This window comes from Heteronotia binoei, chromosome 2, assembly GCF_032191835.1.
Source record: "Heteronotia binoei isolate CCM8104 ecotype False Entrance Well chromosome 2, APGP_CSIRO_Hbin_v1, whole genome shotgun sequence".
Taxonomy (NCBI): Eukaryota; Metazoa; Chordata; class Lepidosauria; order Squamata; family Gekkonidae; genus Heteronotia; species Heteronotia binoei.
This window is the reverse complement of record NC_083224.1, coordinates 201,178,339-201,204,598: the sequence shown is the minus strand read 5'-3', so window position 1 is coordinate 201,204,598 and position 26,260 is coordinate 201,178,339. Positions and strand designations below refer to the sequence as shown.

The following is a 26,260-nucleotide window of genomic DNA, read 5'->3' as shown; positions in this document are numbered from 1 at the left end:
CTTGAAGATGGTGATCAGATCACCTCTCAGCCGCCTCCTCTCCAGGCTAAATCTTGCTGCTATTCTAAAGTTCTTCCTTCCCAGAGACCCAGACTGCTCTGTAAGGAGAAGGGGACAGAAAGATTCTCTGTGGGGAAAACCCAGACTAGATAGGGAAAGACGTCATAGGTCCATCATGGCAAGGTTTTGAGTGCTTGGGCTGCCTTCTCGTGATCACAGTGCAAGAAGAGCCGCAGCAGTTTGGAAATGTGAATGGCAGAATAGTTGAGCTGCTGGGAAGTAGAGAAAGAGGATCTTTGCTGTCCTTCCCCAAACAGGAGTTGTCGGACATTGGTCCTGCAGGGTGAGGTCTTCTGGCTGCCTTCTTGCACCGGAAGAACCCTCAGCTGACTTAGGTGATGTTGCTGGCTGTGGAATGCCTTTTTAAAATTTTTGTGCTGTTCAAAGAGATTTTCTGTTAGCAAAACTCCTTATAACATATGGGGGTGGCTGGCTGGAAGTCTGAGGTGAGCTCTTGAACTGTTGAAGGAGGTGAAGAAGAGTATTCTCAATCTCGCTGTGTCGGAAAGCTTTGCTAATCCAAGCACCACAGAGCAGGGCTGTTTTTGAAATTTCCTGCATGCTATAGAGGAGGTTTGTTGGACGGTTAAGTTTGCTTTGCTGTCTTGTTATTTTATGCCCACCCATCAAACTGATCTGAGCAGTTTGATGACAGAGGTTCTTTAGCCAGCTTCAGGAAACCGGACAGGATGGAATGATAGAAAAAGGAGTGGCTGGCCATTAAGGTGGCATTGGGCCTTTGTTTTTTTAAGGGAAGGAATCTTCTCTTTCTCCTGCCCACCCACCAACTTGCATTGCAAGCTGCATCTCCACACAAGCCTCTGATTTCCAGAAGAGCTTTATAGGCATTGTTCTTATCTGTGCTGGTCAAGATGATGCTGAGACCACAAGCCTTTGGGGAGGTGCCTGCCTTGTCCATTTCCTCCTTCTGGTGTTAAAGGTGCTGTGGTTCCATGGCTCATCCCTAATGACTGCAGAGGTTTTACTTTGTTTGGAGGTTTGTCCTTCAGGACTTCCTGTAGTCTGATGCTAGTACTGATGCTGCCCAGAATGCCTGTTAAGGGACATACAGAGGGAAGGCAGAAAATAAATCCGGTGTGCTAAATCCTGTTCCCTGGCATGTCGTCCTAAGAAAGAAATTTGCAAAGCCTTTCTTGAACTCCTTAAGATATGGCGCTACAAGAAACCTGAAGTTAGATCGCCCTTTGAACTGGAGGGGCTCGATACTTAGGATTAGAATGGTTCAGGATTTGGCCAGTTCAATGCCCAAATCTATCTGCCTGCTGATTTAAGACTGTGTACTACGAGTCGCAAAGAATTCTTGCTTTACGTGTCACTCATCTGGGGCGAAGCAGTATCGTATGGGCAGAGCTGCCTTTCCTATTCTGCATGTTTTAAAGATGCATAGCTGTTAAGATTTCTAAATGGGGTTTGTTAGACATTGCTGAAACGATTCTGGTGCCAAACAGACCCTTGGGCAATGTCTTCGAAGTGCTGCCGGTCCTCTTTCAGCTAGGGTGACCATACGCACTGCATTGTGGGTAAGTCTCCCTCATCCTTTCCAAGAGAATTGTAGGTTTTGTGCCAGGGCTCTCTTGGGGGTTTAGTCACCCTGGTTTCCTCCATTTCTTACCAGGGCTGGGTACCTATTCTCAAGACCCTTCAGGCTTCGGGCCAATTCTTTGTTTACACACTTATGGTCAGGCTGAGAAGTGAGTTACCCTAGGTAGGTGGAGCCTCTTTACACCAAATCCTCTTGCTTGTAATCTCTGTGTGTTGAAGGGATTGGGGAGGGGGGAGGAGGAGTAACTTTGTTTTTCTTGCAGGTTCCCCTCTTAACAGCTGGGGGGGGGGCGGGGAGAGATGGTTGCCCACTGCTAGAGACTTCTTGCGTTCAGGCACTGGCCCTTGTTTAAAGAGTTCTGCTTCCCTGTGCCACGAACAGATGTTTGTTAATAGCGTTCAGTACCAGCAAATAAGGGCTGAGGTTTCCTGTCCTCACTTACCCACTTTCTGCTCTGTCTGGACATACTGTAGATATGAGAGTTCGCTTCCTGCCTCCGCGCCCCCCACCCCAGCGCTCTCTTGCGCCGCTCAGTGGAGAGGAAGCAGTGCTCCTCTCTGAGATGGGCAGCGACACCCTGGAAGAGGCAAAGCAGCATCGAGTCAGATAACTGCCGTGGACTTCGCTGGTGGTTGCTTTTCTCTAAAAGAGAGAACATAAGAGAAGCCATGTTGGATCAGGCGAATGGCCCATCCAGTCCAACACTCCCCCCCCCCCCCAAGTGCCATCCGGAGGTTCACAAGTGGGGCTAGAAGCCCTTCCGCTTCCCCCCCCCCCCAAGCACCAAGAGTACAGAGCATCACTGCCCCAGACAGTTCCAACAATATGCTGTGGCTAATAGCCACTGATGGACCTCTGCTCCATATTTTTATCCAATCCCCTCTTGAAGCTGGCTATGCTTGCAGCCGCCACCACCTTCTGTGGCAGTGGATTCCATGTGCTCTGTTCTCTGCTCTGTTCACCTGCTCTGTTCTCGCTCCGAGAAGGGAAGAGTATTAAATTGCAGCGCCTTTTTGCGTGCCACGTGGCTTCTGAGATGGCATCTTTTTTTTTTTACCTTGACTAGTTGTTAGGCATGGACAGGTGAAAAAAAACAATACAAAGCCGGAACAAACTCTTTAGACAACATGGCGTACGTAGGCTGTAGAAAGAGCCACTTAAACCTCTCCCCTCCCGGAAAGGACAGCAACTCCTGCAGCCCTGCACGGCGTTTCTCCAGATGTGAGACCGCCTCCTTAAGGGGAACAGCAGACAACTGTTTGGGGAGGTCTGCGTTCGTTGCTGATGCTGCTTAAGATAGACTATGGGAAGAGTCAGCCAAATTTTACCTTAAAGCGGGGAGGAGGAGAATACGAGGAGTGCTTCCGAAGCAGCAAGAGTCAGTAGCTAAATTTGACTTACAAGTATGCAATTAAAGCCAACCCGAGATAGATGGGGAGAGGGTGCTAAAAAACCCTGAGCTTCTGCACTTTTGCCCCTCCCTGCCTTCCTCTGGCAGGGGACCACAACAAGGAAATATTTGGGGGTTTTTTTGGGGGGGGGTTAAAAATATATCCGCTGCCTCTGTTGCAGTGGGTTAAATATTACCCCTAGATTTATGGGCACCTAGCTAACAGATTGGAATCCCTTCATCCCTTCCTGTAGCAGGAGAAGTGCTATGTCCAACGGTCAGACGTTAGTGCATGTTTCTCTTTTGACACTCGTCTGCAGAATTATCCAAAAGGAACAGAGGCACTGGGTGGCATTCCTGTGCAAGGGAGTTGGAGGGGGACTTCACATACAACAGTGTGCTTGCATGGACACCATAATGTTAGCGAATATGTTAATTTTCTTTCCTGGTTGCTGTTGTAGGTTCAAGAAGAGACCCAGTGTCTCCGTCCGTCTCTGCCTCCCTATCTGTCTGTTTGTCTCTCTGTCTCTGTCTCTCTCTCTGATGTGCTTGATGGGAAAGGAGTTGGCTTGCTGCTTGCAAGCAGTCAAAAGTAGCTGAACCATAGTAGGGAGCCGCCTCTAGAGGTGGAGAGGTACCCAGCCTTGCTGTTTCCCCTGAGCAGTACTGGCTAATAATACCACCAGTGTGTTGGTCAAATCGGCAGTGAATAGTTTCCCAAGTTAATGGAAAGGTAGGCTTCTCTTGCGGCACCTTCCGCTGAAATGGGGAGAGGAGCAGACTTGAGGTTCTTTATGGCCCAGGCAGTGCAGAGAGAGATCTGCATTCTCGAAACCTTTCACACAACTTAAGATGCATACTAAGCTGCCGGTGCGTAAATGGATGGATGGATGGGAGGTCAGGAGATGCCATGTGGAGAATGCATTATAGATGCATGCAGGTATAAAATTCTGACAAGCCGTTCTGCAGATTTGAGTTATATTGAACTTCCAAAGGAGAGAGGACAAAACAAACGCAGGGAAATCAAACTTCTAGGCGACTGCTGTCCCTAGACGACTTTGGAGCCGCTGCTTCTGAACTGGTCTGAATCCAGTTCTGTTTGGGTTTTCGTGCCCTCCAAGTGGCAGGAACGAACCCCTTCACGCCAGCTCTTCTGTCCTGATTGTGGAGACCCTAAAAAAATGACTGAGTTGGTTCCAGTGAAATCCCTGTGCAAGTGAGCTGGCTGATGCTTTTGCATGCAAGTAGTCTCCTTGCTATAGGAGAGGTCACTTGATCAGCCTTCCTTTTCGGCAGGGTTTTTTTTGTAGCAGGAACTCCTTTGCATATTAGGCCACACATCCCTGATGTAGCCAATCCTCCAAGAGCTTACAGGGCTCTTAGAACAGGGCCTGCTGTAAGCTCCAGGAGGATTGGCTACGTAAGGGGTGTGTGGCCTAATATGCAAAGAAGTTCCTGCTACAAAAAAAGGTGAACAGGAAGCCTGGTGGCCCTGTTCCCAGAAGAGGAGCCATGATTGCATACAGATCTTCTGCCATTAAGCTGTATGTGAAAGACTCTGCTGCTATAAGGTCTCTTTGAAGCCTGGCCCAAAGTAATTGTGTAGGTCTCAGCAAGCCTTTTTTTTGTAGAAAAAGCCCAGCAGAAACTCACTTGCATATTAGGCCATGCCCCCTGATGCCAAGTCAGCTGGAACTGCATACCTGCTCAAAAAAAGCCCTGGGTCTCAGCATTCAGAAGAGGCTGTTTAGGGCAGGGGTCCCAGCCTTCTTGAGCCTGTGGGCACCTTCGGAATCCTGACACAGCATGGTGGGTGCAGCCACAAAATGGCCGCTGCCACAAGAAGCAGAGCCAACCACAAAATGGCCGCTGCCACAAGAGGCAGAGCCAGCCAGAAAACGGCTGCTGCCACAAGAGGCAGAGCTAGCCACAAAAGGGCCGCTGCCACAAGAGGCAGAGCCAGCCTCAAAATGGCCGCTGCCACCGCAGCTTCCCTTCAGTCACACAGCGAAGATCTTTGTGCTGTGTTTGGAGCTGCCACCATTTTTTGAAAATTGACACGGCCAATCAAACCTCCAGTCAGAAGGCTTGCTGGGAAAATCCCCATCTGGCCCCACCCACTTTCTACAAATACTTGGCTGGCACCTCCAACGGTCTTGGCCATCATGGACCCCTGGCTCAGGCTTCCAGGCCCCCCAAAGAGTTTGGCGCCAGCTGAAAGCTTGCTACATCCTGCTGCACAGGTCGATCCAAAGGGCCTTACTTGAGTTTTTGTGCACTGGGAATGTCTGTTCAAAGAGGGATCAGAAGGGCAAGTTACCCTTGCCACAAGCCAGCCTACCAGCAGTTTTCGACATGAGCAGGCAAACTGCTGTTACTAGCTATCAAGATAGAAAAATAACCCCAGTCTAGCTTTTCTGCTGCTCTTTCACTTTCGTTTGGGGAGGGGGATCCATGCACAGCACTATACTTTGGTTGCGGGCAGCCCTTCCTGTTCTGGGTGGGTGGGCGAGGGGCTGCTTTTGTTGGTCAATCAGATTGCGTCAAACCAGAAGAGTTGTTCTCATCAGAGCCTGGCAAACAAGGACGCTTTGGGGCAGGAGTTTCAAGTTAGACATGAGCTGTTAAAACCCGGGAGTCTCCTTTGCCCCCTCCCCTCTTGAACCTGAACAAAGTCTGAAGGTAGCGCCCAATGCCTCCAGGGTCCAGGGCTCTTTGTGCAAATATAGAACTGTGCAGAAATGTGATGTGTTGTGCTTGAAGTTCTGAGTGGAAGAGTTGCTCAGTCCCTATCTCCCCCACCCCCCCTTTGTTTTCTTTCTAGGGTACGGACCAGACTTGAGTGGTTTTGGACAAGGCTTCTCCGATCCCAGCCAGCAGCCCCCCTCCTATGGAGGCCCTTCCGTACCACCTTCAAGTGGGCCGCCCGCAGGGGGCAGTGCTTTTGGCCGCGGACAGAACCATAACGTTCAAGGTTTTCACCCCTACCGCCGCTAGCACCATCCGCCTAGAAATCAGGGAGTTCTGTCCAGAGCAGGATATCTGGTACCAGCTGAACCCAGGAATCCTAGACTTCTGAACTTGTGACAATCACCTATTTGCCGGAGGGAAGAAAAAAACAAACCACAAATGTAACATCTGGGGGGGGGGGTGTTGGGGGAAGGAGGAAGCTTTTGAGAACGAAGCTGTGGGTGATGTTGGGACTGCAGTTTTTAATTTCCCCCCCTTTCTCTAACCCATCAGCACAAATAAAGAGTGTGTCACTGGTTCAAACTACAGGGTTTTTAAAAAGTCTTCAGCTTTAATTAAAAACTTCAGGTTTCTTTCTCTATTTTTTGATTGGAAAATTTTTTTTCCTGAGCCTTTGTTTTACCATATATTGTAAACTTTATGTTTAAAGAAGAAGAAGAAGAAAATATATACATTTACAGATTGTGAGATTTTTAAGAGAAATTTTTCTACTATGTATGCTGGCTTATTTTTAATTTTAAAAAAGAAAAAAAACCACAGGGTTTTCTGTTAGCACTGCTTAGATGCAAGTGGGGGTCAGCTTCCAGCCTCCTTCGTTGGTGTGGTTGGGCCAGAAACTCTGGAAGTTTAAAAAAAAAAAAAAGAGGAATCTACTGTGTGTGTTGTGTTTCTTTTTTTTCCTTTTTTTTGTTATCAGTTTCTGAGCTGGTAACAGCACAGGGGCAGAATTGTTCGAAAGGCACAGTGTCACCTCTGAAGCACAGCATTTCAATCTGGGCTTCAGGTTCTTTAAAAAAAATCCTTTTGGGATGTGGATTTCATTAAAGGGTTAATGGAGGCCTTGTGAAGATGTCGATTTCCCTCAGGCAAAAACTTTAAAAAAATAAAATGGGTGCATTTTGCACTAACCAGTAATTTACCCCTGGTTTGAATAAAGAGAAGTACATTTGGATTAGAAACACAAAACTTGTCTCCATTTTCCTTTTTTTTGTCCAAAGCGTTTTGCCATCCTCATATCACACCAAGGAGCCCCGGGGCTTGCAGTAGGTCAGCCTAGGCTTGAACGCGGGTCACCTTCCCTGCTCAAAGACTGCATTGGAACTCCAGGCATGCCTTGCTTCACCACCACCTCAGGGGAATGCTTTCTCCGTTCTCTACTTCTTATTTCCATGAAGACGAGAAGTGAAAAATATTATTATTATTATTATTATTACATTAAATGTCTATCCCACCCTCTCCGCAGGCGGACTCAGGGCAGCTAACAACATTCATTTTCACAAGTTAAAAATCAATAAAAACCAATAAAATATAATTACAATTTTTAAATTTTCTAAAAACCTTTTCACGGTGCTGTATCACTACAATATACAATGTAGGCGAGTTCTTGTCAGACTGAGATCACCTAGTACTCTATACGATGTCGGGTGGCAGCTCTCTCCCGGTTAGATAACAAAGGCCTGTCAAAACAATTCGGTCTTACAGGCCCTGCGGAATGTGGAGCGATCCCTCAGGGTCCTTATGGTCTCTGGGAGAGCATTCTGCAATTCTGGTGCTGCCACCAAGAAGGCCCTAGCTTCTTTTGCTGCAGACCTCTTCAATGCTTTAAGAGCAGTGAGCTTTCTTAATCATGTTTCAAAAGTACCTGCACGGGGGCCCTCTCTCTCATCTTTTTGTAAAACACAAGCAAATTCCCCTTTATGTTAAAAGCATCATGGAGGTTTAAATCATGTTTGGTGAGAACAAAGAGGTTTCCGTTAAGTCATCCGTCTTTGTGGTTTGGATCCAAGTGTTCCTTAAAGTACCTGCAACGTGCCAGCAAGGCACAGTTTTGAAATGCCTGAAATGGAATGAGGCAGTTTGGAAAAGGGGTACTTGCAGAAAAGGATTTAAAGGTAATAATCGAAGGGATTGTGCACCAGGTTCCCTGTTCCTCTGGTAGCAAAAGCCTGAGGCTGTTGAAGTGGGCTTTTAGGAATAAAGCCCGGGGTCCAGTTTGCCAAAGAGCCCCGTGGTGCAGAGTGGTAAAGCTGCAGTACTGCAGTCAGAGCCACCTTCTCACAACCTGAGTTCGATCCCAGCAGAAGCTGGTTCAGGTAGCTGGCTCCAGGTTGACTTAGCCTTCCATCCTTCCAAGGTCGGTAAAAGGAGTCCTCAGCTTGCTGGGGGGAAAGTGTAGATGACTGGGGAAGGCAATGGCAAACCACCGCATAAAAAGTCTGAGGTGAAAACGTTGTGAAAGCAACATCACCTCAGAAACGACTGGTGCTTGCACAGGGGACTGCTTTTACCTTTTCCAGTTTGCCACTCTTTTAGCCAGTTGTGGTTCTGGCTTTACCTGTGAAAGGGGCAGTAGTAAAATGTCAACAGTGCAGCAGGCAGCGTGGAAGCAGAACTGGGCCCAAAGCACAGACTGGTGCTGTTGCGTTATGCTTAATGGGTGCCAAGCGACGGTCCCTCTAAGCCACAGAGTCTTGTAAGCAAAAATTGTACTTTGTGAGCTAGTGGCCTTAAAGTGGTGAGCTCCTGCATAAATTAGTGTACTCTGGGGTCATCCTTCCTGAGCGAAGACAAAAATGTGCGAGCTGGAGTCTAAAAATCTGAGCTAGCTCATGCTAACTCAGTTTAGAGGGAACACTGGTGCCAAGTCACTGCTGTTTTAAAAACAGGAGCCATACTAGCCCGCCTTTCATGAAGGTTGATGTTTGTATCTGTGTAAGTTTCTTCATAATGTTGATGGATTTCCATTCTGTGCCGCTAAATGCGTCTTCCATGGAGGTAGATCAAGGTGGGTAACTGTCTGTAGCACTAGAGAAGAGCAAACGTCCAGGAGCACCTTAAAACACTTAACAAAATTTGTGACCGGGAACAGGTTTTCTTGCATTGAGCCCCGTGGCGCAGAGCGGTAAAGCTGCAGGCTGAACTCTGTTCATGACCTGAGTTCGATCCCAGCGGAAGCTGGGTTTTCAGGTAGCCGGCTCCAGGTTAACTCAGCCTTTCATCCTTCTGAGGTCGGTAAAATTAGTCCCCAGCTTGCTGGGGGGGAAAGTGTAGATGACTGGGGAAGGCAATGGCAAACCACCCTGTGAAAAGTCTGCCGTGAAAACGTTGTGAAAGCAACATCACCCCAGAGTCGGAAACGACTGGTGCTTCCACAGGGGACTACCTTTTTTTTACAGGTTTTCTTGAGTCACCACTGCTCACTTCTCCAAATGGATCAAGATGGGCAGCTGATAGCAGTTAAAAAAGTGCTAGAGTCTGCACCTTAAAAAACCAACAAATTTTGTGACAGGCTTTGAGCTTTACTGCTCACTTCTTCAGGTCCATGTGCAGTGACTCTCCAAAGCTACACTGCCTCCAATTTTGTTAAAAGTTTTGCTGGACTCCTGCTCTTTTCTACTGCTCCGGAGAGACTGACATGGCCACGCCTCTTGATAGATTTGCAGGAAGGTGGTGAGGGCAAATCTGGGTCACATTCCAGGGCTAAAGTCTGTGTTGATGGCCAAAAGCAGAAGATGGAAGACTAGGTCAAGGTAGCAGAGATACTTGTTAGAAAAAAGTGTGTGTGGGGGGGGATAAATCAACCTTTCCCTTCCCGGTTTGATAGGCTAGTTCCTGCTTGGAGAACTAATATGTAAGAGAATCATGGAACTAATATGTCTGTGTGTAAAGGACATAAGAGCACTGCTGGATCAGACCCGAGGCCTATCAAGTCCAGCAGTTTTGTTCACACATCAGCTGACCACCTGCCTTTATGGTGCAGATGACTTTATTTATACTTCACATTTCTTCTCAGGAGGGACCCAAAGTAACTTACAGCCTTCTCTTCCAGTTCATCCTCGACAACCACCCCGTGAGGCAGGTTAGGCTGAGACAGAGTCACTGGCCCAAGGTCACCCAGCAGCAATCGGTGGCTCAAGCGGAGAGTCAAACCTGGACCTCCCGAATGCTAGTCTGGCACTCAAACCATTACATCAGCCATGCAGTGGTAAAGAACAAGAGTCCAGTAGCACCATAAAGACTCAAGAAAGCTCATACAACAACAAGTTTTGTTAGTCTACTGGACTCTTGCCCCTTTCCTCTGGTGCAGATAAACACAGTAACCCATCTTGATCTACACCAATGAAATTTCTAGTAAGAAGAAGAAGGCTGCAGATTTATACCCCAGCTTTCTCTCTGAATCAGAGACTCAGAGCGGTTTACAATCTCCTGAATCTTCTCCCCCCACAACAGACACCCTGTGAGGTGGGTGGGGCTGAGAGAGCTCTCCCAGCAGCTACCCTTTCAAGGACAACTGCGATAGCTATGGCTGACCCAGGGCCATTCCAGCAGCTGCAAGTGGAGGAGTGGGGAATCAAACCCGGTTCTCCCAGATAAGAGTCCACGCACTTAACCACTACACCAAAATAACCAGGAGCACAAGTGTGATGCACTGTGCTGTAAAAGCACATACATGCTGTGCAAATATGTGACAAACTCTGGAGGGTTAATGCTTCACAGAACTGGAGAGCTTTGAGTAACAGGCTGCTCAAAAGGATTTGATTGGCTAGTGCTTGGTTGCCAGATCCAAGTTGGGAAACTCCTGGAGATTTGGAGATGGAGTCTGGGGCCTCAGTGGGATACAATGCCATAGAAGCTGACCTCCAAAGCATCCATTTTTTTCTAGGGGAACTGACCTCTGTGGTCTGGAGATGAGCTATAATTCTGGGTATCTTCAGGTGCTACCTGGAGGCTGGAATCCCTAGTTAGCATCATTTGAGCAGGAAGATTTGGGGACTGAGTGTTGAAGAGTTTCACCAGTGTGAGTTTAGCCCTGACTGGAAAGTTTAGCTCTGACTGAGAACAGTTTCATGCTGACTGAGGGCTGGGACGGTCAGCAAGGAGAAGAGGGAGGATTGGTGAAGACCCCGATTCAGGTCAGGAGAAAGGACAGAGCTTCTAGTTTGCCCTGTTGGAAAGGGAGATAGCTCAAATAGTGGAGGGATCCCTGGAATTTGGGACCTGGTAGTGTATCCCTACCTTCTGAAACTTGAAAAAGTCAGTTAAAGTGAACCAGTCTGTTCAAGAAACACTGAAATCAAAGCCTCTTATCTCAGATATTCTAAGACAGGGGTGTTGAACTCTTGTTATGAGAGCTGGATCTGACCTTGTTGAGACAGGCTGGGCCATGTGTGTACCTGTTTAAAATTAGATAGCAGAGATATTAACTTTTTAAAGGACACAAACACAACTAAAGATTTTTTTAAAAAACATGCTTAAAACATTAGCACTTTTGGGTCTTAAGGGTGTTTTCTTTGTATCTCTCCCATGGGATCCGGGGAACTGAGTGAAGGAAGCTCTGGCTCTTTCCTTCCCTCTCCAGGGGATCAGGAGAGGGGGAAGCCTCAACCAATGGAGAAAATCGAGGTTTTGCTCTGTAGCTCCTGTGTGATTGAGCAAGCCTTGCAAAGCAAGCTGTTATGCAGAAGGAAGCAAGAGATAGGGAGATGAAGCAGATGACAGCCAGTTGCTTGGGAGCCTGATAGAAGCCCTCTGGGGACCTGATTCAGCCCCCAAACTGCATGTTTGACACCCTGTCTAAGACTTTATGAAAAGTTTAAGAGTTCTCACATTTGAACTGGTATTTGTGATTATAAGAAGTCACTTCAGAGTTATAATTCACCTCAGACATTTTACCCCTGATTTCACCAGACCTTCTCCCCTCGGCGTGTTTTTTTAATGTTTTGAAGAGCGCTTGTGTGCCATTTTTAGACGTTTGCGTCAAAGAGAGTGATCTTATCTTTTTCCTCAAGACCCTGACATGGAAAGGTCCCCTGTGCAAGCACCAGTCGTTTCCGACTCTGGGTTGACGTTGCTTTCAGAAGATTTTCACGGCAGACTTTTTACCTGGTGGTTTGTCATTGCCTTCCCCAGTCTTCTCTGCTTTCCCCCCAGCAAGCTGGGTACTCATTTTACCGACCTCGGAAGGATGGAAGGCTGAGTCAACATTGGGCCGGCTACCTGAATCCAGCTTCTGCCGGAATTGAACTCAGGTCGTGAGCAGAGAGTTCAGACCACAGTACTGCAGTACTGCTGCTTTACCATTCTGCACTATGGGGCCGCTTACCCTGGCATAAGCCAGCATCAAAATGCAATAAAATGAAAGGATGGGACAGCCGTATATCTTCAGAAAATAAGAAAATAAAGGGGCTACTCAGCCAGGGAAAGAATGGAGGGAAAATCCTGCGTCTGAGTGAGGGAATGGGGCTAGGACGGTCATCATAGCAAGCTTCTCTCTCCTTTCCTCCCCTGCCAACTCAGGAGTTCTCACCAATTGACTCACAATGCTGTCATCAGGCTGCTGTGGGTACTTCCCTTGACAACGGTTTGAGGACTGCTTCACAAACGGTATCATCTAGCTTGTGGAAGACTTCTAGAGCACACCACTTTGCTGTTTTTGAGGTGCATTGGGTCGGTCCCCGGAAAAGATTGTGCGACAGCTGTGTGTGTGGGGGTCATTTTCTGTTATTCTCTCTGCAAACCACGGAGAGCTTTATGCAACATAAAGGTGTATTGCCCAACAAATCAATAGGAAGAAAAATCACACTAGACTCTTGGAATCATACAGTTGGAAGGGACCTCCAAGGTCATCTAGGCCGACCCCCTGCACAATGCAGGAAACTCACAGATACCTCCCCCTAAATCCACAGGATCTTCATTGCTGTCAGATGGCCATCTACCCTCTGTTTAAAACCCCCCAAGGAAGGAGAGCCCACCACCTCCCCAAGAAGCTTTTTCCACTGAGGAACCGCTCTAACGGTCAGGAAGTTCTTCCTAATGTTGAGCCAAGATTGTTTCCTCCCGTGTAGTCCTAGGTAAACATTAATAGGAGTGCAGTTTCAAGCTGCAGTCAAGTAGTTTTGAATAAGCCTATTATCAGGGAGCAGTGTGTACCAGTCCATGGGAGCTTACTTGTGAGTAGAGAAGCACCCACCCCCAGTAAAACTGTACAAGCAACACACAGATTTTTCCTGTTCCCTGCAGTCAGTGTATGCTTTTAAAGCCTGGGCATCTCTTTCTATGGAGATAATCAAGATAGATAGCTGCCAATGCACCCTCTCAGCCTGCGGTCCCCAACCTTTTTGGCACCAGGGACCGGTTTTGTGGATGATAATTTTTCCACAGATTGTGTGTGTGTGTGGAGTGGTGGTTTTGGGATGATACACTTGTGCACTTTATTTCTGTTAATTTGGTGTGGCAGTTAAGTGTGCAGACTCTTATCTGGGAGAGCCAGGTTTGATTCCCCACTCCTCCACTTGCACCTGCTGGAATGGCCTTGGGTCAGCCATAGCTATTGCAGGAGTTGTCCTTGAAAGGGCAGCTTCTGGGAGAGCTCTCTCAGCCCCTCCTGCCTCACAGGGTGTCTGTTGTGGCGAAGGAAGGAAAAGGAGATTGTAGGCCGCTCCGAAACTGTCCTTGAAAGGGCAGCTTCTGGGAGAGCTCTCTCAGCCCCACCTGCCTCACAGGATGTCTGTTGTGGGGGAGGAAGAGAAGGGAGATTGTAGGCCACTCTGAGACTCTGTCCTTGGAAGGGCAGCTTTTGGGAGAGCTCTCTCAGCCCCACCCACCGCCTCACAGGTTGTCTGTTGTGGGGGAGGAAGGGAAAGGAGATTGTAGGCCGTTCTGAGACTCTGTCCTTGAAAGGGCAGCTTCTGGGAGAGCTCTCTCAGCCCCACCCACCTCACAGGATGTCTGTTGTGGGGGAGGAAGAGAAAGGAGATTGTAGACCACTCTGAGACTCTGTCCTTGGAAAGGCAGCTTCTGGGAGAACTCTCTCAGCCCCACCCACCTCACAGGATGTCTGTTGTGGGGGAGGAAAGAGAAGGAGATTGTAGGCCACTCTGAGACTCTGTCCTTGGAAGGGCAGCTTTTGGGAGAGCTCTCTCAGCCCCACCCACCGCCTCACAGGTTGTCTGTTGTGGGGGAGGAAGGGAAAGGAGATTGTAGGCCACTCTGAGACTCTGTCCTTGAAAGGACAGCTTCTGGGAGAGCTCTCTCAGCCCCACCCGCCTCACAGGATGTCTGTTGTGGGGGAGGAAGGGAAGGGAGATTGTGAACCACTCTGAGACTCAGTGTATAGGGCGGGATATAAGTCAGATATCATCCACTATCTCTCCCTCCCTCATCATGGCTCTCAAACATCTGGCATTCATGTCTTGGGGCTCTCAAACCTCTGACGTTTATTCTGTGTGATTCTTACGTTAAGCAAGTTTGGCCACCTCTGCTTCAGGCCAACATGGCTACCCACCTGAATCTAACCAAATTTGTGGCAGGGGATGAGCCTTCATGAGTCACCCCAAATTTCAGTGAGCAGCGACTCCCAAAAGCCACGAATTTGGTTAGTCTGTAAGGCAGGGGTGTCAGACATGCAGAGGCCCCTGAGCAACTGGTTGTCGTCTGTTTCCTTCTCCCTCTCTCTTGCTTCCTTCTGCATAACAGCTTGCTTTGCAAGGCTTGCTCAATTGTACAGGAGCTACAGAGCAAAACCTCTATTTTCTCCATTGGCTGAGGCAGAGAAGGCAGAGCTTGTTTTCCCAAGCTCTCTCAATCGCACAGCAGAGCTACTGAGCCAACTCTCTCTCCCTTCTGTTGACTCCTTCCGCTCCTGGTCTCCTGGGGAAGGAAGGAAAGAGCCAGAGCTTCCTTCCAGTTCCCTGGATCCCATGGGGAGATACAAAGAAAGCACCTCTAAGACCAACAGGTGCTAATGTTTTAAGGGTTTTTTTGTTTAAAAAATATTTAATTGTGTTTCTAAATGTATATCTCTGCTACCTAATCTTAAATAGGTATACAGATGGCCTGGCCTGACATGGCCCGGCCCAACAAGGTCTCATTTATATCAGATCTGGCCCTTATAACAAACAAGTTTGACACCCTTGCTGTAAGGCGCTCCTCTGAACTCTTGCTCTCTTCCTGGCTGCGATACCTTCAAGCAGCTTAGGTGGCGCAAGGGAGCAAAAGAATCAGTTATGGGCGGAAGTTGGGCACGCTGAAGCGGGCGGTGGGCGGGGTCTTTTCTTGTGCACTTCCTCTTCTTTTTTTTTTTTAAAAGAAGCAGGGGAGGAGTTCTCGCGATATCGGGCGGGACTCGGTCTTTTCCCGGCGAGGCCTGCTCTCAAGATGGTGGGTATATCTTCGGCGTTGTTTCCTCTGGGCTTCGCAATCGGGATCCATCCGACCCGAAGGGGCTGAAAGGCGGGCCGGGGGCGGCGTGGGTTGTGAAGAAGAAACAGGGAGGGGATTTTATTCACGGGTTTTGAGGCGGGGGTCGTGAACGGGGAAACAGTGGAGTTGAACGGAGGGGAGAAGCACTGGGGGAGCGAGAGAGAACAGGCCTGGAGGAAGAAGGGGGGGAACGGTTCTACACGTGTATGCGTTCACACGAGCCATAGTTCAGTCGCCAGGGATGCCAACCTCCAGGCGGGACCTGGGGATCCCTTGGAATTACCGCTGATTTCCAGGTGGTGGGCTCTCCTGCCTTGGAGGATGGACATATGAAGCTGCCTTATACTGAATCAGACCTTTTGGTCCATCTGAGTCAGTATTGTCTACTCAGACTGGCAGCGGCTCTCCAGGGTCTCAAGCTGAGATTTTTCACACCTATTTGCCTGGACCCTTTTTTGGAGATGCCGGGGATTGAACCTGGGACCTTCTGCTTCCCAAGCAGATGCTCTACCACTGAGCCACCATCCCTCCATCACCTACTGCCTGGACCCTTTTTTGGAGATGCCGGGGATTGAACCTGGGACCTTCTGCTTACCAAGCAGATGCTCTACCACTGAGCCACTGACCCTCCATCTCCTTCACCTACTGTCTGGGCCCTTCTGAGTTGGAGATGCCAGGGATTGAACCTGGGACCTTCTGCTTCCCAAGCAGGTGCTCTACCACTGAGCCACTGTCCCTCCATCACCTACTGCCTGGACCCCTTTTTGGAGATGCCGGGGATTGAACCTGGGACCTTCTGCTTACCAAGCAGATGCTCTACCACTGAGCCACTGACCCTCCATCTCCTTCACCTACTGTCTGGGCCCTTCTGAGTTGGAGATGCCAGGGATTGAACCTGGGACCTTCTGCTTCCCAAGCAGGTGCTCTACCACTGAGCCACCATCCCTGTTGTTAAACAGATGGCCATGTGAGAGCAATGCTGATCCTGTGAATTTAAGAGGGGGTGTTTGTGAATTGTACGGGGTGGGGTGGACTAGATGTCCCTGGGGGGTCCCTTCCAACTCTGATTCTACGAGTTCGTTACACTTAACTCCGCTACAGAGATCAGTTCCCCTGGAGAAAATAGGTGCTCTGGAGGAGGGACTCTGGGGCCTTGTCCCCCACGGACGTCCCTGCCTTCTCCAGTCTTATTTCCAAGAGGGGTCCCAACCTGGAGCTGGCAACCATTTGCCCTGCCAGAGAGGATTGGACAGTCCTAAACCACGACTTTCAGAAGGGATTGGCCTAATTTAGGAGGAGTGGAACTCCCATGGCCAGAGGCAGTGTACCTCTGAAACTGGTGGGGGGGGGCAGCGCTTTGTGGGTTTTCATTTAGTTGCCTCTTGTGGGGTGTTGCATGCTGGGCAGTAAAGCCATAGGCACCTAAGGGAAGCCCTGCTGGGTCAGGCCAGTGGCCCATCCAGTCCAACACACTGTCATGCCGTGGCCCCAACCCAGGGGCCATCAGGAGGTCCGCCAGCTGAGCCGGAACTCCAGTAGCCCTCCCACTGTGCCCCCCAACGGCCTCACCCTGTAGGGTGCTTTTTGTGCATGAGATTATTGCTTTTTGGAGGGGGGGCATCTGGAGGTCTCTCCTTCCCCTAAACGCAGGGGCTTATGTGTTTGGAGGGGGGGGGGGGGAGACTGGCAGAGTTGCCGCGTTCTGGAAAGTCGGGGAAATTGGTCTGAAGTCAGAGAAAGTCAGGGAAATTGTGATTAATATATATTCAAGCAGTGGATTTTTGACCTCCTGCTGCAAGAGCAAGATCTGTTCTTGTGGCAACTGGAATAGAGAAGTAGCAGAATACAATTAAAACTTAAGGATACCCTTTCCCGGCTCCACCCCCAGCAACTGCCTAATGTGTTTGTTGAGCTCTGTCCCTGCATGATTTCCGAGGTCTGCCTGTGGCATTTGCAAAGCAAGGCTAGTTTAAACGTTTAGCGGTATCCAAGCTTTAAACGTCTAGCCGTTTTCATCCCTACCTGCTAGTTTAACTAGCATTTAACTTACTTATAAAGATAAGCAGACAACTAGCACTTTCTGCTCTGCACCATGCAAAGTAAATTTTGTGGTGATATTTGAATAGTGGTCAGGGAAATGAAAAATAAAATTTTAGTCCTTGGCTGAGCTGCTAAATTTTTTTTAAAGGAGGCCTTTCACTAGGAAGTTTACTTACATTATGCTGCTTATAATAAAAAGAAAGCAGAGTATGTCCAAAGTCAGACCGCACCAGTTTTTCTGCCCGTGCCTCCATTTATCCGGGGGGGGGGGGCTAGTTTCGTCGTATGATCTCACTTGTCTCTTCGCATTTGCCTAAGGAGCTGGGTTGCCTGCCTGATTTCCCCTTGGCCATTTCCTCTCTCAACAGCCCTGCTAGGTAGGTTAGCTTGAGAGAGGCTTCCTGGCTTCTCCCTGCCTTTTCACCTGGTACACGACGATAACTGAAAATGTTGAGACAGTGCAGTAAAAAAGGCCAGTGCTATGCTGGGGATTATTAGGAAGGGAATTGCAAACAAATCAGCCAGTGTCGTCATGCCGCTGTATAAATCGATGGTGCAGTCTCATTTGGAGTACTGTGTGCAGTTCTGGTTGCCGCACCTCAAAAAGGATATTATAGCATTGGAGAAAGTCCAGAAAAGGGCAACTAGAATGATTAAAGGGTTGGAACACTTTCCCTATGAGGAAAGGTTAAAATGCTCGGAGCTCATTAGCCTGGAGAAACGTTGACTGAGGGGTGATGTTTATGCATGGGATAGAGAAGGTAGAGAAAGAAGGACTTTTCTCCCTTTCTCACAATACAAGAACTTGTGGGCACTCCATGAAATTGCTGAGCAGTCAAGATAGAACGGATAAAAGGAAGCACTTCTTCAACCCAAGCATGATTAACATGTGGAATTCACTGCCACAGGAGGTGGCAGCAGCTACAAGCGTAGCCAGCTTCAAGAGGGGATTGGATAAACATCTGGAGCAGAGGTCCATCAGTGGCTATTAGCCCCCGCATATTGTTGGAACTCTGTCTGGGGCAGCGATGCTCTGCATTCTTGGTGTTTGGGGGGTGCACAGTGGGAGTGCTTCTAGTGTCCTGGCCCCACTGATGGACCTCCTGATGGCACCTGTGATTTTTGGCCATTGTGTGACACAGAGTGTTGGACTGGATGGGCCGTTGGCCTGATCCAACAGGACTTCTCTTATGTTCTTAACTACTTCCTCGCTCAAATGGAAGGAGCCTCTATTAGGCAGGAAGCTTCTGGCTTAGGATGCTGTCGGGGAAGCCAGGCCTGACTGATCGTGTTTTTGCTTTCCTTCGTCGGGGGCAGGCGGAAGTGGAGCAGAAGAAAAAACGGACTTTCCGGAAGTTCACCTACCGAGGTGTTGACCTGGATCAGCTCCTTGACATGTCCTAGTAAGAGCGTTTTTCCTTTTATTGGACTTAGGCCACATGTTCGCCACTGGCCATAGGGCGGCTTTCCCAAAGGCATTTCTGTAACAATTTAGAACGGCAGCAGTACTGCTCTGGAGACCCAAGGCTGGGTGTCCTGGAAGATTGTGAGTCCCTGGCTCAAAACCTTCAGGGTTGTAGGTTAGGGATGGATGGGGGAAATCTGGATGAACGGAAGAGGGGACTGGAAAGCAGTGTTCCCTGTAAGCTGAGTTTGTGTGAGCTAGCTCGCAATTTTTAAGCCCCCTGGCTCACACATGCAGTCACAAAGTAAAATTTTTGCTTACAAGACTCCACAGCTTGGAGTATGGCTGAAGAGCCGTGTTATTTTTCTCACACAGTGTGTGTGCAGTCTGTATAGCTAGGTTTGAGTCTCGCAGCATCTTACAGACCAACAACGTGAGCGTTTGAGAATCAAAGCTCCCTTTGTCAGATCAGCCCCGAAAATCTTGGCCTCGAAGGTGTTGCTTCAAGTTTGCTGTAGTGGTTAAGTGCGCGGACTCTTAGCTTGGAGAGCTGGGTTGGATTCCTCATTCCTCCACTTGCAGCTGCTGGAATGGCCTTGGGTCAGCCATAGCTACTGCAGTTGTCCTTGAAAGGGCAGCTGCTGTGAGAGCTCTCTCAGCCCCACCCGCCTCACAGGTTGTGGGAGAAGGAGATAAAGGAGATTGTAAACCGCTCTGAGACTCTGATTCAGGGAGAAGGGCAGGGTATAAATCTGCAGTCTTCTTTAGTCTTCTTGCTGGACTTGATTCCAGCCTCTGAAATGATGTCTTTTGTGTGTTTCTCTTCATTCTCTATGGGGGTTGCATCTTTTAATCTTCCCCGGGAAGCAGCTGAGGCTGAAACTGAGGGGCCCTCCCATGGTCACTCCTTTGAGTTTTCTGGCAGAGTGGAGATTATCTCCCTCTTTTGACACTGCACTATCTTGGGTACCACACAGCTGTTGAGTTATTCAGAGAGAATTGAATATGGGTGTGGTGTCCCCCCACCAATGTTCTCTCTAAGCTGCAGAGTCTTGTGAGCAAACATTCTGCTTTGTGAGCTACTTTTATTGAAGTCGTGAGCTGCTGCCTAAATTCTTGAGATCTGGGATCGTCCCTGAGCTAAGACAAAAACGTGTGAGCTGAAGGCTAAAAATCTGTGAGCTAGCTCACACTTTCTTAGCTTAGAGAGAACACTGGTCCCCCCCACCTGAAACATTCACGGGTGTTCCATGAACTAGCAGACAGCTCACACACACTAAATAACACGCTTTGCTATTGGATTTTCACTGCGTTAAGAACGGCAGACCCCACTTGCAAATGGTCATTGTGTGAAAGCACCCAGTGACTTGATCTTTGGCTGGGGGGGGGCGGTGTTCTGTGCTCCCATCGCAGCGCTCAGAAGTTTCCTTCCCTTGCCTTCTCCAGTGAGCAGCTGATGCAGCTGTACAGTGCCCGCCAGCGCCGGCGTCTGAACCGCGGCTTGCGGCGCAAGCAGCACTCGCTCCTGAAGCGCCTCCGCAAGGCCAAGAAGGAGGCGCCCCCCATGGAGAAGCCCGAGGTGGTCAAGACCCACCTGCGCGACATGATCATCCTGCCCGAAATGGTGGGCAGCATGGTGGGCGTGTACAACGGGAAGACTTTCAACCAGGTGGAGATCAAGGTGAGAGTGAGGGGGAGGAGGGAGCCCCTCTCTGTCCCTGCGAATGTTTGGGCTGGAGGCCAATTCAAGAAATATCTGGGGACTTTGTGGGTGGAGCCAGGAGTAGAGTTGTGACAAGCACAATTGAACTCAAAAGGGAGTTCTGGCCATCATATATAAAGGGACTGCCCTGGTCCAATCCTTTTGAAACTTGGAGGGTGTTTTGAGGAGAGGCATCAGATGTTATGCTGCAAATTTGGTGCCTGTACCTAAAAAAAAAACAGCCCCCCCCAGTACATTTAAGGAAGCAAATTGCTATTCTGAATAATGCTTTTTATAGGTAAGCATAGGTTCCCCAGGTCCCAGTGGAGGTTCCTGTGTTTTTGAGGGCTTCGATCCATCTCCAGCTAGCTGGCTGGCAGGGGAAACCCAAACCGGGACATCCCTAATGTGATGACGTTACTTTGAGTGATGTCATTACGTTGCCCGCACAGCATAAGATCTGAGAAAGAACCCAGGAGCCACGCGCTATGTCACACAGCAGGGGCCTACGAGGACCTTCTACTGGCTGCTGCCACTCTGGTCAGGGTCTGCATGGGAGGGCCCACAGCACCCAAACACCCCTGGATCCTCCTTATTAGTAAATGCCTCTTAACTGTAACCAAGGAGACGTTCAGACCCAAGCAGTTAAACAACAACAGTTTATTGACAGTGTTCAAAAAATAAGAAGTGGGTGATAAAACATTTCGGGCAATCGTGAAATATATATACAATAGAGCCAGTTTGGTGTAGTGGTGGTGTGTGGACTCTTATCTGGGAGAACCAGGTTTGATTCCCCACTCCTCCACTTACTTGCACCTGCTGGAATGGCCTTGGGTCAGCCACAGCTCTGGCAGAGGTTGTCCTTGAAAAGGCAGCTGCCCACCCACCCTCTCAGGGTGCCCTGAGAGCCCTCTCAGCCCACCCACCTCACAGGGTGTCTGTTGTGGGGGAGGAAGGGAAAAGAGAATGTAAGCCGCTCTGAGCCTTCGTCCTTTAAAGGGCAGCTGCTGTGAGAGCCCTCTCAGCCCCACCCACCTCACAGGATGTTTGTTGTGGGGGAGGAAGATGAAGGAGATTGTGAGCCGCTCTGAGACTCTGATTTAGAGAGAAGGGTGGGCTATAAATCTGCAGTCTTCGTCTTCTTAAAGGTGGTACAAAACAAATAGAAAAGCCCTAACATGACTTGCTAAACGTTCCCTGCTCTAATATCAAATTAAGCCTTTGGGTAAAGGACCTCTCCTGCTGCCTTCTCTCCTGCTGCGTTTTCCTGAGAGAACGCACCCTGTCTGTGGTTGGCCCTTTTATGCTTTCCTCTCAGGTCCCCCGGGCCAGTTTTCCCTCCAAAACCTTGCCACTCAACCAGATTGGATCCTGGGAAATGTAGGCCTTCTCTAGCTACTCCTAGTTATGCTTCTGGAGCCTGTAGGCCTCCCTAGGCCCAGGTTCACGGCAGCCTTAGTAGGGGGCAATGGGGATGAGTATATGGAGCCAAGGGGGCAGGGGCATAAAAAAGTTTGAGAACGGGAGATGGACAGGAGGTTTCCTATTGCCTGCCTTTGCGGAGTGATCCTGGACTTCCTTGCTGGTCTCCCACCCAAGTACTGACCAGGGTGGACGCTTCTTAGCTTCCAAGATCTGATGAGTTCAGACTAGCCCAGGACTATCCAGGTTTTAGAGCATTAAGAACAGAAGAGAAGCCATGTTGGATCAGGCCAGTGGCCCATCCAGTCCAACACTGTGGCACACAGTGGCCAAAAATCCCGGGTGCCATCAGTAGGTCCATCAGTGGGGCCAGGACACTAGAAGTTCTCACACTGTTGCCCCCCAGCACCCAGAATACAGAGCATCACTGCCCCAGACAGAGAGTTCTGTCAGTACCCTGTGGCTAATAGCCACTGATGGACCTCTGCTCCATATGTTTATCCAGTCCCCTCTTGAAGCTGGTTATTCAAAAAGTTAGACATCCAGACTTCAGAATCAAAAATAACGAAAATCCTGAAAAGCTGTTCAGAAGGTACAAACACAAATGGCAGAGATCAGGCTTGGTTTTTTGGGTGTGTCTCCTTTTGCTTTCCGTCAGTCACAAGCGTTGATGTTCTCTGTCACTGTAATTAATTTGTGGCTCCTTCCGAAAACAAATCACGGTGGATGGGTAATGCCATCTGACCAGAGCTCTCTGCTCCTCGACACCAGGGTTCAAAGATGGTGTGAAAACTTGTTTTAAAAACCTACGGAATTCTTTGCCAGACTGGGATGTTCAGTATACAATTTGCAAAAGAGGATTCAGGTGCACCAGTGCTTACCTGAAAGGGTGTGACCACAACTCCCTTTGAGAACACAAAAGCTAGCAGTTAACTGGATCTTTCCCCAGCACTGAACAGAACATACAGTTCTCCTGGGAAGGCAGAGTGCAGAAGAAAAATGTGGTTGTCTTTGCAAGAAAGTTAGCAGATAAGTTCGGGACGAAAGGTGCCTATGGCTGAGCGGGTTTGTCCTTGTGGTGCAGATAAAGTTGAAACGATTGACCATGTTTTGTTTGGGTGTGGCCTATACCCTGGCATACGAGCCAGGTACATTTATTCTTTGTTAGAGGGATGTCTCGGGTTTTCTGATTTCAAAATCAGAAATACGCTGTTATCAGATTTTAACCCCCAACTCACAATTAATTGTGCCAAATTTATGGCGGCAGCTAGGAGAGTTCGTGAGGATTATGTAAAGAAGGGGTCCTGAACTGACTGTTTTTTGAATATTTCCAAGCTTGTATTTTATCTTTTCTTAAATGCCTGAGTACTCTGTATACCATCACAAATGCTACTGAAACGGATATACCGTAAATACAGAGACCATGCATAAAGTTGCCAAATTTTGTTCCCATGCAATCAAATTCCATTTTATGGTTCTTACAAGTTAATGTCGAAGTAACAGATTGTAATTTTAACCAGTGTATTCTAGTTAATATTTTTTCTGGAGCTGTATAATTTTTAAATTTTTTATTATATGTACTATATTTATTAAGATAGAAGATGTTTGACCACTACTGTATTATTTGCCATATCTCATTATTCTTACTAATGTCCTAAATTTTATTTTCACATTTTAAGATTTGCTAGCTTATAATGGCAGTGTTCTATTCACGGGGATGTTTCCATGTCCATCTAAGGCAGTGATGGCAAACCTGTGGCACGGGTGCCAAAGGCGGCACTCAGAGCCCTTTCTGTGGGCACGCGTGCTCCTTTACCCCTGTGGCATTATACCCTTCTGAGCATGGGTGTAGAACAGTTGCCAACCCCCAGGTGGTGGCTGGAAACCTCCTGGGATCACAACAAATCTCCAGGTGATAAGAGATCAGAAGGGAGGAAGGAAGGAAAATAGGTGGGGAGAGAGAGGTGGAAAGAAAGTGAACTTTAAATGCATTCTCCAAGCCACTGGCTAGCTTGGCTTGAAGAAGTGGTTTAAATAGACAAATGCCTTCTCTGGTGGGGGCTTCCAAGAGCCACACGATGCGTGTGAAAGAGCCAGTTTGACCACCCCTGCACTAGAGAGATGGGTGTAAGGCAGCTTCACATTTTCATCTGGCCAAGACCTGGTTGCGTTTCATATTTCAAAACTGTTGTGGCGAGGTCCAAGCCAAAGGGAAGAAGAGAGCATGGGTGTGTGAGGATGGGCAGGAGGGAGGAGAGATTAGGACCTTGAATCAAGCCTTCCTCCCCCAAAAGGACACTGAAGTGGTTTGACACACTCCCCCCTTCTATTTTATCCTCACAACGAACCTATGAGGCGGGCTAACACTGGTCCAAGGTTTCCCAACGAGCTGCCAGGGCAGAGTGGGCCTATGAATCAGGACCTCCCAGATCTGATTTGGACGCCCTAACCACCAGCTCCTGCTAAACACACTATATTTTAATGTATTCTTTTTTCCTAATGGCAAACTAGAATGATATTTATAACGTATGTTACTTGTTCAAAAGCAAGTTACGTGGACAGGAACACCTCTGGGAAAGGCATGTTCTCAGTTTAACCCAGACTTGCAAGCAACAGAGCAATGAACAGCCTCCATTTATTGCCTTTGACACTCTCACCATCATTCTCTCATTCTGACATGTTACTATTTTGTTGGTTTCCTAAGCAAATGCTATCCAGACCAAATGTTCTTTCCGTTTGTTAATTTCACCCCCGTTGTTTCTTTTGCTAAACTAAAACCTCTATTCAGGTTAAATTTCTGTGTTGGCACTTTGCGATAAATAAGTGGGTTTTGGGTTGCAGTTTGGGCACTCGGTCTCTAAAAGGTTCGCCATCACTGATCGAAGGTTACGTTCAGTATAATTTATAGGTTCCATTAGAACATTTTGTATCCATTTTCTTAAATGTTGAGTTCTGGTTGAGAACTGAACCCAGAGGTGCGTCTCTTCCCTTCCAGATTTTTTCCCTTCCTTCCTTAATTCTTCAACCCTCACTTGGTTTATTTTTCGTTTTTAAAGTTTTATTGATTTTCCGGAAGAATAAAAGGGAGGTGGGAAGTGGGAATAGAAAAGTAATAATACAACTAGTAATACAACTATAATCCGTTCTGTGTGTCAGTAAATGAATAGAATAAAATATTTTCATTGTAATATTACACACTTCGCATCATATCACCATAATCTATATAAAATATTATAAAGATTGTAAGTCGTTTAAACTATCTATTTTTAGATTATATTTCTAGTATATATAGCATATATGGTAAGTAGAAATAAGAGTCTGCATCAGTAAGTTTTAAGTATCTAACTACGCGTATAACTTCTCCCAGTATTTTCTTACTTCTTCCTTAGATTTCCCAGCGAGCAACTGGGATAAGTAGTCCATCTCCACTGTTTCCAATAATTTCCCCATCAAATTCAATCTTGTGGGAATTTCCTGAAGTTTCCAGTTTGGTGTAGTGGTTACGTGTGCAGACTCTTATCTGGGAGAACCGGGTTGGATTCCCCTCTTCTCTGTTTGCAGCTACTGGAATGGCCTTGGGTCAGCCATAGCTCTGGCAGAGGTTGTCCTTGAAAGGGCGGCTGCTGTGAGAGCCCTCTCCAGCCCCACCCACCTCACAGGGTGTCTGTTGTGGCGGGGGTGGGGTGGGGAGGTAAAGGAGATTGTGAGCCGCTCTGAGACTCTTCGGAGCGGAGGGCGGGATATAAATCCAATATCTTCTTCTTTTTCCATTTCTGTGTGAGTAAAATCCTAGCTGCTGTATTAATATGGTTTATTTTTCATCTCTTCTCCCCCCCACCCTTAATTTTCTCTTTCAGCCCGAGATGATTGGCCATTATTTGGGTGAATTTTCTATCACTTACAAGCCTGTGAAGCACGGCCGACCGGGCATTGGAGCCACCCACTCGTCTCGGTTTATTCCTCTGAAATAAAAGAAGCTTTGGGAAGAAAATCTCTACATGTAAATAAAGGTTTCCCAACAACCTGATGAATCCGTATCTTTATGGGATGCTGGCATTGTTTCTTATGTTCAGAAGTGCCACAGAAGCAGAGAATGGCCGTTAAAAGAATGACAGTTACAATAAAGCGTCGGACCGATTTTGCACTAGGCTTGCTCTGGGTGGAGCCCTTTTGCTCCCGGCACTTCTGTCCGTTTTTGCACAAGCTGCCTTGGAGCTGCGAGTTGGCCTGCTGCTTTTCTGCAGCAAGCGAGATCCTCTTATGAGCGGTTTCTGCTTGCCACGGAAAAGCGGCAGGCCAACTCACAGCTCCGGGGCAGCTTGTGCGCAAATGGGGAGAAGTGCCGGGAGCAAAAGGGCTCTCCACTCAGAACACATCCTAGTGCAAAATCGGTCTTGGTGTTTCATGGTTGGTCTGTGGCTGCCAAGAGGACTTGATGTCATTGCAGCATTTGAATTTGATCTTATGGAACTGCATTGAGGAAGGGAGCATACAGACCTTAAAGCT

At 48.2% G+C, this 26,260-nt stretch overlaps 2 protein-coding genes across 7 annotated transcripts in view; both read left to right on the top strand.

The window, feature by feature from the left end:
• DAZAP1 (DAZ associated protein 1) overlaps positions 1–6,950 on the top strand; it is a 54,414-nt gene extending 47,464 nt beyond the window's left edge. For 5 of the 6 annotated variants that reach the window (XM_060232847.1, XM_060232846.1, XM_060232849.1 and 2 more), the window contains one exon: positions 5,839–6,950. In XM_060232847.1, coding sequence (XP_060088830.1) covers positions 5,839–6,011 — 173 coding nt within the window. In that variant the 3' untranslated portion in view covers positions 6,012–6,950. Of the gene's footprint in view, positions 1–1,696; positions 1,787–5,838 lie in introns of all 6 variants that reach the window. The other variant, XM_060232850.1, reaches the window with a different exon arrangement.
• Positions 6,951–18,482: 11,532 nt separating this feature from the next.
• On the top strand, positions 18,483–25,776 carry RPS15 (ribosomal protein S15). The gene is made up of 3 exons (XM_060233151.1): positions 18,483–18,628; positions 20,077–20,311; positions 25,612–25,776. The coding sequence occupies exons 1-3, from the start codon at positions 18,483–18,485 to the stop codon at positions 25,723–25,725; spliced, it is 495 nt and encodes a 164-aa protein (XP_060089134.1). The 3' UTR covers positions 25,726–25,776.
• Positions 25,777–26,260: the final 484 nt, after the last annotated feature.